Source organism: Pelophylax lessonae (assembly GCF_965119305.1).
Source record: "Pelophylax lessonae genome assembly, chromosome: 6".
Classification (NCBI taxonomy): domain Eukaryota; kingdom Metazoa; phylum Chordata; class Amphibia; order Anura; family Ranidae; genus Pelophylax; species Pelophylax lessonae.
Genome location: NC_138773.1, coordinates 327,852,799 through 327,866,903, shown reverse-complemented (window position 1 = coordinate 327,866,903; position 14,105 = coordinate 327,852,799). Strand labels below are relative to the sequence as shown.

The window sequence follows — 14,105 nt, the reverse complement described above, 5'->3', positions numbered from 1 at the left end:
ATAAGGAGGCGACTCCCATTGAAGTATATGGGACAAGTCGGATACAAGTCGCCTCAAAGTAGTACAGGACCCTTTTCTGAAGTCGGAGCGACTTCAGTAGTGCCAATTAAGACGGCTCTCATTCATTTACATTGCATTTGTTATGTCAAGCGACTTGGGGCGACTTGAGGGCACACAAGTCACCTCACAAGTCGCGGCAGTGTGAATGGACTCTCACAAAGGGATGCAAGAGTTACAAAGGTTACAAGAGTTGCAAAAAGAGAGTGGGAAATAAAAAAAGGAGTAAAGCTAGTCCTTAAAAAAAAAAAAAAAAAAAAAACTCTAAATAGTGTATGTAAAGCCGAAGCTTTTTATTTTATAGATTTGGGAGATTCTATGACCTCCTCAGGTTTGATCTGCTGTCTGTGTCCCTGTCAAATAGATTTCCCTTCACTTCCTGTCCCAGAGACACAGCAGGAAGTAAGAAGCGATCTCTCCAAAGCGAGGGGTGTCACCAGGACAGGTGTCACCTCATTTCCTGTTTCCGTGACCACACAAATATTTGGATTTCCCTTCACTTTGGGTTTTGGTGAAAATGGTCACCAGGCCTAAAAGAAAGGAAAAAAAATCTCCCCAGCAAGGACACAAACGGCAATAAAGATCTGGCAGAGGTTCTAAAAAGATATTTTAAAAACAAAAAAAGTTGATGGATTAACCGATTGCCGCCAAATCACACACCTGGAACGTCATGTGACTTCAAGTGGTTGTAGCGGGATGATATGCAGCTGCAGGCGTCACCTCGGTAACATTTTTTAAAGCCGACGCTCGGCTCTCTTGTAATAATAACCTGGAGCAGCTAGCTAGCCATTCAATTGCTATTACAATCAGAGGGAGGGGACTTCCCCCCGCCAAACCCCACCCCCCGTTCCATGGCTCTCTCGGGCTCTCCAGTCCCATCGGGAGACCTAAGCTACTAGCCGGCGGCAGTTCCACTATGGTAACCCAGAAGCGATGACATGGCATAATTTCTGATTTACGGGGATGTTACAGGCGCCATTTTTTTCAAAATTGGATGTATTCAAAAACGCAGATCTTGAATGCTTTCAAGTGCAGAGGAGGGATTTGGGGTCTTAAAGGGCCCCAGGTCCCTCCAAAAAGAGTACCTGTCACTGCCTATTGCTATCACAAGGTTGCTTACATTCCTTGTGACAGCAATAAAAGGGATTAAAAAAATAAATAAAAAAATATAATAAGTTAATAATTTTTTATTTAACTTCACATGTAAACAAAAATTGCCAGAAAATGCCCGGTCTTCAAGTGGTTAATAAGTAAAGTCCAGCCTAAGGACAGACACCATAAGATGACCATTATTACCTTTACTGGCCAAAACCCATCCCTGTGTGCCCCTCTGAAACTGCTTCACTTTCTTACCAGAACCTGATTTCTATGACTTTGGGACAAAGTTCTGACAGCTTCCAAAACACCGATTCTAGTAAAGCATTGCAATGATGTCATATATATATATATATATATATATATATATATATATATATATATATGACACCAGTGGTGACTGGTGCTCCATGGGCCGGGGGGGGGGGGGGCAGCAGCTGGACCACACCCTACCCCCCCCCTCCCTGGACCACACCAGTTCGCAAACCATAACACCACCCCCTCCCCCCTACCCTCGTCGTCTCACTCACATTAAAGAGCGCTGACATGAGAAATAGAACACAATCAGATACTTGCATTGATTTCCGGGTATCTGGCCTGGAACACTCTCAGGAGTTGGTGGTAGAGGGCTGCATTGGGTGCACAATGCAAATCTCGCGGGTGCAGGCAGTTTTCCCATTGCTGCGGGCGGGTGCGGGCGGTCAGGAACTTATGCGGGAGACCCGCGGGGAACTCTATGATGTAAGGACTCACTGTACGTGTGCATGCTCTACCCACAGCTATGGTTTCTTCCTTCCCCAGCGCAGCCAATAACCAACGCTGATACAGTGCCAGACCGAACCATTACACAGGAAAAGGAGGGGGGCAGAGAAGAAAAGTCTTCCCTGACCTCGCTTCGCCATGACTGTCAGTGTACCATACCCCGAGAAGAGTAACGAGAGCTGACGGGGCGAGGTCTGGGAAGACTTTTCTTCTTTGCCCCCCCTCCTTTTTCTGTGTAATGGTTTGGTCTGGCACTGTATCAGACGTTGTATGAGGTTATTGGCTGGGGAAGGAAGGAACCATAGCTGCGGGGAGAGCATGTCTGTAATGGTTTGGTCTGGCACTGTATCAGGCAACGTTGTATGATGTGGTTATTGGCTGGGGAAGGAGAAGGAGGAACCATAGCTGCAGGGAGAGCATGATGAGCCTCTAACTGTAAGACCTCTTTTCAGCATCATTATACAGCATTATAAGATAAGGGCTTTGACTGCAGATAAGGGCCAGCACTGAGATAAAGTTTGCAGGATTGTACACAAACATTGCGGGTGCGGGTGGGTGTGGAACACATAGGTTGCGGGTGCGGGCGGTCCTGGTCATACATTCAGCGGTTTGCGGGCGGGTGCGGGTTTAAGAAAACAGGCCCGCACAGGGCTCTAGTTGGTGGAATCCTGCCTGGCCCCATTAGAAGCCTCCCATCAGCTTCATCTCCGGCGGCGGCTTCCCCCGGCAGCGGCTTCCCCTGCGTCTCCTCCCTCCTCCTCCTCCTTGGCCAATAGCATGGACTCTCCTTTAGGCCAATCAGGAAACGGGTCTCAAAACCCACTTCCTGATTGGCTGGGAGGAGAATCAGTGTGGCAATAGCAAATATTAATTCGCTATTGTCACACAACTAGGTGGGCTCGGGGCGCAGTGCTCTGCGCCCCAAGCCCACCCTTTTTTGAAGCCTCTGGCTCTAATCACGTGCTTAAAAAAAAACCCCATTGGAATCCATGCGTCCGGCGCCCTGCATGTAGATTAGGGGGTCTGATGCATGGATAGGGGGGTGGGGCCCCTGCGCCCCCAATGCACCAGCCGCCACTGTATGACACTAAAATATGGGGCATTAGAGGCAGATATTTATCCTCAGGATGTTGGAAGATAATGGAGGCTGCAGTGATCTACAGATCTACAGTTTCTTGCTCTGCAGGAGACGGTGACATCTTCAAGGGAAGGATATTTATTCTGCAGCAAAATATGTCTGCCAGGCATTACAATGACAATCTGAGGCCTCTTACCCAGCCGGGAGCACTCATCCACCACGCTCTGTCCTGCAGCATCCAAGATGGCTTTAGACACACCTAGAAGGGAAACAGCAACCTGATTAAGAGAATCCAACTGATAAAGAAAGAAAATTATGTTTTTTACTAATGATTAAAATATTGAGTGCTTATATGCTAATTTTAGGTTGTTTAATAATAGTAGAGTGATGTTCTGGGAGCCGCACATCAAGTCAAGACCTGCTGTATAATAGTGGATGGCAGTCTCAGCCTGGAACCCTTGCCAGGCCTAGTTCCCAACGAGTTTCACTCTCCCCACCGGAGCTTACTCATGAGGAGAATTGGGGTTGCTCTGTGCAAAACCATTACAGAGCAGGTAAGTATAACATGTTTGGTATTTAAAACGTAAATCCACTTTTGATGAGAAAAAAAGCATTCCCCTCTGGATGATCTCTGTATATTGCAGGGATTCTAACAACCTTTGCTACATATTTCTACCTTTTGTTATTTTGAAGTAAAAGCTGTTTCTCTGTGCCCTTGTGCCGAGTGAGTCTAATGGGAGTGGTTTCATAATTATCAATCAGCTGTACAGCTGCAGAGCACTAATGAGGAAAGCTGCTGGGTCTGCATCCCTTTAGACGTATTGGGAGGATCTCACCAAAAACGACATTTGTGTTGCAGGGGATGCCAGAAATCTGACTTGTAGTGCAGACTACTGGGAAAATCAGTGAGCCAATCACACAAGCAGGAAATGATGTTTCTGGGGGGTGTGGTCAGTATACATTCTGTGTACAGAACACCTCCAGGCGGCCATATTGCATTTTCCGAAAACTACAGCGGCTGCAGATTGAAAGGGAAAAGTAATTTTTAAACACTTGCCAACCACCCGCCGCAGATATACTGCGGCAGGCTGGCTCGGCTGCGTGAATCGGTACGACGGTTCACGTGCGCGCCGCCAGAGGCATATGCCTGCCCCCATTAGGAAGCAGGGAAGCGATCCACGGGACTGGCAGCCGCGATTGCTCCCCGCTGAGAGAAAACGACGGTCTGCTGTTGTAAACACAGCAGACCGTTGTTCTCTCTGGAATGAACACAGAGCTCCTCCTATATAAGATCACAGGTCTCTGTGTTGTTTCCACAAGTCCCTCCCCCATACCCCCTAGGCTCACACTTAACCCTTTGATCACCCCTGGATTAACCCCTTCCCTGCCAGTGTCATTATTACAGTGACAGTGCATATTTTTAGCACTGATTACTGTAATAATGTCACTGGTCCCCCCAAAAGTGTCAAAAGTGTCAGTTAGGGGTCCGATCTGTCCGCCGCAATGTCGCAGTCCTGCAAAAAAAATCGCAGTCCTGTTAAAAAAAAACAATAAAAATGACACGAATAACTTTTGCGCAAATCAATCAAAATACGCTTATTGCAATTTTTTTTACCAAAAATATGTAGCAGAAAACAAATTGGCCTAAAATGTTAAAAAAAATTTGATTTGCAAATTTTTTTTGAGAAAGTCATATAGCAGAATGTGAAAAATATTGTTTCTTTTTCAAAATTTTCGCTCTTTTTTTGTTTATAGCGCAAAAAATAAAAAACGCAGAGGTGATCGAATACCACCAAAAGAAAGCTCTGTTTGTGGGAAAAAAAGGACGTAAATTTCGTTTGAGTACAGCGTCGCACGACCGCGCAATTGTCCGGTAAAATAAAGCAGTGCCAAATCGCAAAATAGGGCCTGGTCAGGAAGGGGGGTAAAACCTTCCGGCGCTGAAGTGGTTAAGGATTCACTTTATTGTATTGGTGATTAAATACCACCAAAGGAAAGCTCTATTTGTGTGAACAAATGATAAAAAATGTCATATGGGTACAGTGTAGCATGACTGCGCAATTGTCATGCTACACTTGTCAGTGTGACAGCATTAAAAGCTGAAAATTGGCCTGGGCAGGAAGGGGGTGAAAGTGCCCGATATTAGAGGGGTTTGGGCCAAAAAAATGCAAAAATTGCTCTGGTAGTGAAATGGTTAAAAGTCTCTTTTTATTTTTATTTATTTTTGATCAGGAGATCAGACCTCATGGCACTCACTTGCCTGAGGATCTCCTCGTGTTATTTCTCAGCTTTCTAATATTTACTTTTACTTTGTAACTTTTATCTTCCTTGTAACTGTTCCTGGTGATCAGAGGTTGTTACTTTTCTTATAACAATGAAGAATCGGAGGGGGAAGGGACAATGAAGGAGATGACAGAAAGAGGACAATGAGGACCCAGGACAGACATACGAGGCTGGAAACCAAACTGTATTAGAGATGATTATTTCTGGAGCATGAATATTGAATGACAGCGCCTACCCTTTAACTCTAAGGTTCCTTTCACACGGGGCGGACCGTTTTTTGATCCGCTCCGGCACTTTTTTTTTTTTTTACAGACACGGATGACACTTGTGTCATCTGGTCCGTATGTCCGTTTATCATCCCGTGGTCATCCGCTGACATCCACAATCCCATTGACATGCATTATGTCCGTTTTTCATACGCAAAAAAATGAGATGAAAAACGGACATACGGAGGAGCGCCTGTGTGAAAGAGCCCTTAGTTCATCAGTTCAGCCACGTCAAAATGTATCAGTTTTTCATCCATCTTTCATCCGTTTTTCATCCGTTTTTGAAAACGGACTGTTCGTCCATTTACATCCGTTATTTGTCCGATCCATTTTTTTGACGGATCAAAAATAGGGCATTCATCCGTTCCAAAAAACGAACATTGACGGAAGCGGATGAAAACGGATGTTAACGGATAATCATCCGTTGTCATTCGTTTTTACATAGAGATGCATTGTTGATGTCTGTTTTTCATCCATCCGTTGACGTGAAAGTGGCCTAAAGGTATGGACATTTCACTGTCAATTTAAGTGTGGTGCTTAACCACTTTACCGCCGCTCACCGGAGCTCTACTGCGGCAAAGTGGCTCGATAACGTCTGGCGACGTAGTACTACGTCGCCAGGCATTCCCCTCTCTCGGCAGCGCGCGCGCGCCACCGGAGGCTCGCTCCCACTGTATTCAGTCACAGCGGGAGTCGGGCCAGGGGAGGAGCGGCGGCGATCACCGCCGCTCTTCCCCGATCGTTGGGGAATCGAGTCTGGAGATCCGCCTGCTTGTGTAAACAAAGTGGACGGATCTCCTAAGTGACAGGCAGGGTCAGATTGCAGGGTTCAGCATAGCTCAACCTGCGATCTCTGCCTGTGTCACATAGTCACCTCCCCCCACACACGTCAGTAAGCACCAGGCATACATTAACCCCTCCCTCTCCAATAAAATGAACCCCTTCCCTGCCAGTGTCATTTTTACAGTAACAGTGCATATTTATAGCACTGATTACTGTAGTAATGTCACTGGTACCCCCAAAAGTGTCAAAAATGTCAGTCAAGGGTCCGATCTGTCCGCCGCAATGTCAAGGTCCCGCAAAAAAAATCGCAGATCGCCGCCATTACGCGTTAAAAAAAAACACCAAAAATTACAGAAATCTTTCCCTTAGTTAGTAAACGCAATAACTTTTGCGCAAACCAATCAAAATACGCTTTTTGCGATTTTTTTTTTTACCAAACATATGTAGCATAAAACAAATTGACCTAAAATGATAAAAAATTTTGATTTTTACATTTTTTTTTGGGGGGGGGGGAATTTCATATAAAAAAATGTGAAAAATATTGTTGTTTTTGCAAAATTGACGCTCTTTTTTTGTTTATAGCGCAAAAAGTAAAAATCGCACAGGTGATCAAATACCACCAAAAGAAAGCTCTGTTTGTAGGATAAAAAGGACGTCAAAATCATTTAGGTACAGTGTCGCACGACCACGCAATTGTCCGTTAAAGTCATGCAGTGCCGAATCGCAAAAAAAACCCTGGTCGGAATGGGGTAAAATCTTCCGGGGCTTAAGTGGTTAAGAAAATATATTATATAATATATATACATTTTGCAAAATTGACGCTCTTTTTTTGTTTATAGCGCAAAAAGTAAAAATCGCACAGGTGATCAAATACCACCAAAAGAAAGCTCTGTTTGTGGGGAAAAAAAAGACTTAAATTTTGTTTGGGTACGGCGTCGCACAACCGCGCAATTGTCAGTTAAAGTTGCACAGTGCCGAATCGCAAAAAGTGGCCCAGACGTAAGACAGCAAAATCCTCTGGTGGTAAAGTGGTTAAAAAAGGTGATGTATATGGTGAGGCGCTATTACCCTTTAGTAAATATGCATTTTGAACCATGCAATAAATAAATTTAACCCCCTCCCATCCGCGCTACAGCCTATATACGGCTGCAGCGCGGACTCGAATTTTCGGGAGGCCGTTTTTAAACGGCCTCCAGAGACACGCCCCCCGCGCGCTCCCGCAAGCGCGCATCGGGGGGAATCTGTGTCGGCCGTGTCCCTTGGACACGGCCGATCACAGATCGCGGTGAATGGCCAATCACAGCGGCCATTCACCACGTGATCAAGCCGTCCAATGAGAGATGATCTCATATGTAAACATATGAGATCATCTCTCATCGCCGGCGCTCCTTCCTCATACAGACACTGCAGTGTGAGGAAGGAGGGGGAGCCTCACAGCCGCTGGGGACACACAGGAATGTAATCAGGGCACTGATCACCAGTGCCCTGATTACTAAAGGTAAAAGAACCACACACATTGCCCCCCCATCAGTGCCCACAGTGCCCGCCATCAGTGCCCCCATCAATACCCACAATCAGTGCCCATAGTGCTGCCAGTCAGTGCCCATCAGTGCCTGCTCATCTAGGCACTGATGAGCACTGACTGGCAGCACTATGGGCACTGAGTGTGGGCACTGATGGTGCTGCCCATCAGTGCTCATCAGTGCCGCCCATCAGTGTCCATCAGTGCCACCCGTCAGTGTCCATCAGTGCCATCCGCCAGTGCCCGTCAGTGCTGCCTATCAGTGCCGCCTCTCAGTGCCCAGCAGTGCCACCTCTCAGTGCCCAGCAGTGCCGCCTATCAGTGCCGCCTATCAGTGCTCATCAGCAGACTTGTATAAAGTACTCTAAATTTCTACTTGAGTAAAAGTACAAGTGCTCGATCAAAAAGTGACTTGAGTAGAAGTGGAAGTGCTCGCAGAAAAAGTTACTTAAGTAGAAGTACTAAAGTATTCAACATTTTTTTTACGTAAGTATTGCAAGTAGTTTTTTCAAAAAATTTGCTACTTAAGTACTAAAAGTAAAAAGTACCAGTAGTTTTGAAAAAAAAATTCTACTCAAGTACTGAAAGTAGAAGTACAAGTACTGTGTTATGTAGTTATTAAAGAAAGAAGTCAAAAGTTTGAACATCATATTGTTTTTTATTATTTCAAATGATTTATTCAAATGATTAACCTGTGTTTGTTAGTAGTTTCTTGATGCACTTTAAGCGCTGTAGCACCATTTATTTGTTTGTTTCATATTTTCTTTTTATTGGAAAGATTTGGTATAGCAGCTTTTATTATACACAGCCTTTATTTTCGTATGCGCTGATTTACAAATGACATTATACACATTTTTTTGAGCTTTATGTAACCTGCCATCTACTGTTCTGGCAGTGGTAATTTTTATAATAGTAACGAGTAACTATGCAGCACAAAAAAAAAATATCGGAGTAGAAGTATCGAAATCATCGAAAAAATGTAGTGAAGTAAAAGTAGAAGTAGGAGAAAAAAATTCTACTCTAGGAAAGTACAGATACCGCATTTCGGTACTTAAGTACAGTACTTAAGTAGTTCTACTTCGTTACTATACATCTCTGCTCATCAGTGCGGCATATTAGTACCTCCTCATCAGTGCCCATAAGTGCCACCTCATCAGTGCCCATAAGTGCCACCTCATCAGTGCCCATAAGTGCCACCTCATCAGTGCCCATCAGTGCAGCCTATCAGTGCCCATCAGTGCCGCCTCATCAGCGCACATCAGTGAGGGAGAAAAATTTATTTTCAAAATTTACTCGCAGAAAATAAGAAAAACTTTTTTTTTTTTTCAAAATTTTCTGTATTTTTTCTTTTTTTTTGTAAAAAATAAAAAACCCAGAGGTGATTAAATACCACCAAAAGAAAGCTCTATTTGTGTGAAAAAAATGATAAAAATTTCATATTGGTACAGTGTAGCATGACCGCGCAATTGTCATTCAAAGCGTGCGAGCGCTGAAAGCTGAAAATTGGCCTGGATGGGAAGGGTGTTTAAGTGCACAGAAGGCAAGTGGTTAATATAAAGTGGCTTCAGTGTTAAAAAAGTGCAAAAACGTGCTTCCAACGTGCAATAAATGTGTGCAAATATGCAATGATTTCCAAAGTTCTTAAAAGTAAATCTATGTGCATAATATCCAGATATAATCATTGCATATTTGCACACATTTATTGCACGTTGGAAGCACGTTTTGCACTTTTTTTTAACACTGAAGCCACTTTATATAAAATGTATTTATTGCATGGTTCAAAATGCATATTTCTGGAGCAGACTGGAAATAAATCGTATTGGGATGAGGGTGTTTAAAGGGATTTATCAGCTCCCCCACCACCACCAGGACATACCTGATCTCATGGTGAATGACCGGTCAGTGGAATTGACGATGATGTCCGTATCCTCCTTTGTTATATCTCCAGTTTTCACCTGATAAGTGACCGATCCGATCGTCATTTCATGGATCCCCGATGTCGGCGTGCTCGCTGTGCCATAGACGACTGCAACAGATAAGAAGAAGAGGGATTATCCCCATCCAGGACTATTCCAGCAGTCTTTCTGAACTCTGCCAGCAATACTACCAATGAATCTCTGCTGATCCATTGAGCCACTCATCTTCGTCATATCTGAATTTTGATGAAGCCAGCATGATACCAGTCTGTTGCCATCCCCACTCACCTGAACCAACTCCAGGACTGGTATATGAGCTCTGGGAGGTTCCTGGTGCCAACATATCGCTCTCAATGCTTGCTGCACCGTTTCTGTCCATCCGGCTGTTATGTTCTTTGGAAAACTCCTATACAAGATGCAGAAACAGCACTGAGTTCCATCATACTGCATTATATATATATATATATATATATACATATACTTTGTACAAAATAATTATTTCATACAATCCTCACAATATGAGCCCAGCAAGAGAATAAGGACCCTTGCTCTCTGTGTGGAAGCAGTAGTCTCTCTGCAGAGGTCTGGCATGCCCCCTGCAGAGTCGGAGTTAGAGCTCTCCAATCAGCAGGGAGTGTGAGCTTTGCTAACTGCAAAGCTATTGGCCTGACTCAGCAGGGGGCATGTCAGACCTCTGGAGAGAGAGACACACAATCAGGATGTGGCTGCTTTCTACAGAAAAGAAAACGGTAACTTTGCTCACCTTTTGGTGATTTGAACTGACTAATAGTTCACATATGTAGACGGTTTTACTTGGAGAATTGTAATTCTGTTCAGCTGGTCTTATTATTTACACACTTCTGCTGCAATGCATAGCCCAAAAGGTGGCACCACTATTTTTTCATCCAGCTTAACAGCTTCCTGGGCAACCTGCCTGCCCAGTGAACAATAAACCTGCAGTAAGACCCATGAATAAGATGCGGGGGGGCGGAGAAAAACATGTCGGGGGCGTGGCCTGGCGGGAGCCCAGGCTAAGGTTTTCTGTTTCTTTCCTACCATCATAGGACTCCATGGATGTGCAGCACCAGGGATCTTTCCAGGGGTGTAACTGCGGGGGTTTGCAGGGGTTGCAATTGCCTGTGCAGGTCCCCTGTACACCTGGATGGGAGGGGCGGCGGGGGCAGCATGTAGAGAAATCACTGTCCTCCTTTTTCCTCCTGTAGCTGCAGGAGGAAAATGGAGGAGATTGGTTCCTCTGTATGCTGCCCCCGCCACTCCTCCTATCTAGGGATGATCGAACGGTTCGGGTCGACCATCGGTTCGACCCGAACATTGGCTGTTCGAGGTTCGGGCGAATTTAGAACTTTTTGGTGAAAAAGTTCAGAATTCGGCAACCAGAACCGACCAAAATGCAATGGGTCAGGAAGTGGGCTTTAAAAGCCCGTGATTGGACCAGAACCATTAGTAAAAGCCAATTGAAGGGGCAAGAGAATGCTAGGAATGTGATTGGAGTGACTAGGGGGTCCCTAGGCCAATCATTAGTGAATACGCCCCCCAGTATATAAGATAGCCCTGGCAAATTCCTAGCATTGTAATACAGGGACATGGAAGAGAGTGGAAGCAGTTCTGTTAAATTTGCTTCAAAAGTGTCATTTAACATTTATTAGTGTGAGGAAAGGGATATCTAGTGTAGTTAGAGTGCTCTTTTACACTTTAGTTAGATGCAAAAAATTAGTTTCTGTAGGGAAAGTGTTAAGTGCCAGGGTGTCCGTAGTGTAGTGTAGGGTTAACTGACTCTGACTGCTATGGCAGGGTGACCAAACCCTTCCATATCAGGGTGACCGCTATAGAGAAAACATAATTTCTCTTATGTCACATTCAGAGCACTGATATGGCTTCTCACCGGTCAGCTTGCTTTTTGGCTGCAGGCGTTTATAGGGATTTTTTGAGGACATGTTTGGAGTCAGGCATGACATCTGAACATGTGTATAGGGGGTATATATACACACCCATGTATGTATATATACACCTGCACATATATAGGTGTGAAAGGAGCAGAACACTATACTTGCGCTAATTAAATAATTAACACCAATATGGCTCCGCTCCTATAACACCTATATATGTGTATGTGTAAAATACATATAAGTATGTGTGTACATATATACCCCTATACAGAAGTTCAGATGTTTTGCCTGCCTCCAAAGAACCCAAAAAATGCCCAAAAAAACGCTAGCGCCAAAAAAAAAAACCGCCCAAGTGTGTTGTTGCAGGCATTTTTTGGGAGTTTTTGGAGGCAGGCAAAACATCTGAACTTGTGTATAGTGGTATATATACACACATGTATGTATTTTTACACTTACACATATATAGGTGTTATAGGAGCGGAGCCATATTAGTGTTAATTATTTAATTAGCGCAAGCATATATTTCTGCTACTATCACACCTATATATGTCTAGGTGTATATATACATATAAGTATGTGTGTACATATATCCATATACACAAGTTCAGATGTTTTGCCTGCCTCCAAAGAACCCAAAAAAATGCCCAAAAAACCGCTAGCGCCAAAAAAAAAAAAAACGCCCAGGTGTGTTGTTGCAGGCATTTTTTGGGGGTTTTTGGAGGCAGGCAAAACATCTGAACTTGTGTATAGTGGTATATATACACACATGTATGTATTTTTACACTTACACATATATAGGTGTTATAGGAGCGGAGCCATATTAGTGTTAATTATTTAATTAGCGCAAGCATATATTTCTGCTACTATCACACCTATATATGTCTAGGTGTATATATACATATAAGTATGTGTGTATATATACCCGTATACACAAGTTCAGATGTTTTGCCTGCTTCCAAAGACGCCCAAAAAATGCCCAAAAAACGTTAGCGCCGAAAAAAAAAACGCCCAGGTGTGTTGTTGCAGGCATTTTTTGGGGGTTTTTGGAGGCAGGTAAAACATCTGAACTTGTGTATAGTGGTATATATACACACACATATTTATTTTACACTTACACATATATAGGTGTGAAAATAGCGAAGCCATATCCCTGTTCTATAAGTGACATAATACAAACAATCTTTTTTTTCTGGTTCTGGACATGATACAGAGCTGAAACTTCACAGGTACACTTTTTAGACCCCCCAGATACTAAATCCAAAGAAATTTTTTTTTTTATTATTTTTTCAATAATTGGCTCTCTATCAAAAATGACAATTTTTAAGAACTTTTTTTGTGTGATTAATAGTCCCTGGGGCATGACCCAGAACCCTAGGCACTTTTTAGGGGCATTTATTGGGTTTTAGGGCTTCAAAATTGTGTTTTTTGATTACCGAAGTTCAGGTCCCATTGATTTCAATGGGGTTCTGAAATCCGGGCCGAACTTTCGGGAAGTTCGGATGTTCTGGCCGAACCGAACTTTTGAAAAGTTCGATCATCCCTACTCCTATCCAGTTCACTTGTGTTCTGTTGTCTCTGGGCCCCTGTGTGCTCCCCTGGTCCCCCCCCCCCCCACTGTGCTGCCTCCCTGCAGGGGATGTGTCACAATAGAGAACCAGGAAGGGGTCAGTAAATATGTAATTTACCAGCTCCTTCCTTTTCTGAATGGACAGAGTCATAGTCAGTCACATTGTAAAAAAAATCAAATAAAATAATAAAAAATAATACAATTAAAATACCAAAAAATAAAAATGACTGACACCAGTGGGTGAACTTCCAGGATCGCAAAGGTCACACTTGCAACCGGGCCCTGGCATTCCACCACCGTGGGGAGGCCCCAAGATGGCAGGAAGGGGGCCCACTGCAGAACTTGTGAAAGGGTCCTGCTCCGTAATAAAGGGCCCCAGGATCAGTGGGAAGATCCCCAGGCTTGAAGAGAAGGGCCCCTGACAGGGGTCCGGGGGGCCCTTCATGTTTTTTTGCACCGGGGCCCTGAAGGTTCTAGTTATGCCTCTGGATCTTTCCTCTCTTCCATCCAAACCTGCAGTAAGATGCGCCCAGTAAGCAGGCCTCTGTGTGTCTCTATGCTTCAGATGCCCTGCAGTCCAGCTTTTTGATCTGAGCTACAAGGAGCAGCTTCAAGTAATATGAGTGATGTTATTACATGCAGAGAATTTCTGACATCTTGAAGAACTTGTCTCTTCAGAAATAAGGAAACAAGCCTTTTACACGCACCTCCTCCATACCCTGTGTGACAGTATTCACCGTCACTGGAATTTAAAGACAGATAAGTAATGGTTTGGATTGCTTCATATTTGTCAGCAATATCTCCATATAGGAATATTAAGATTTATTCCCATTTGCCATGAAATCTGTAATTCCTAAATGCTGTGTATA

At 44.0% G+C, this 14,105-nt stretch overlaps 1 protein-coding gene across 1 annotated transcript in view; it reads right to left on the bottom strand.

The window, feature by feature from the left end:
- The window catches only part of LOC309557595 (protein mono-ADP-ribosyltransferase PARP14-like), an 81,714-nt gene that overhangs the window by 26,379 nt on the left and 41,230 nt on the right, over positions 1–14,105 (bottom strand). The window contains exons 9-11 of the mRNA XM_082260390.1: positions 10,051–10,168; positions 9,723–9,872; positions 3,189–3,251 (exon numbers count right to left, since the gene is read on the bottom strand). Of these exons, the coding sequence (XP_082116516.1) occupies positions 3,189–3,251; positions 9,723–9,872; positions 10,051–10,168 (331 nt within the window). The remainder of the gene's footprint in view (positions 1–3,188; positions 3,252–9,722; positions 9,873–10,050; positions 10,169–14,105) is intronic.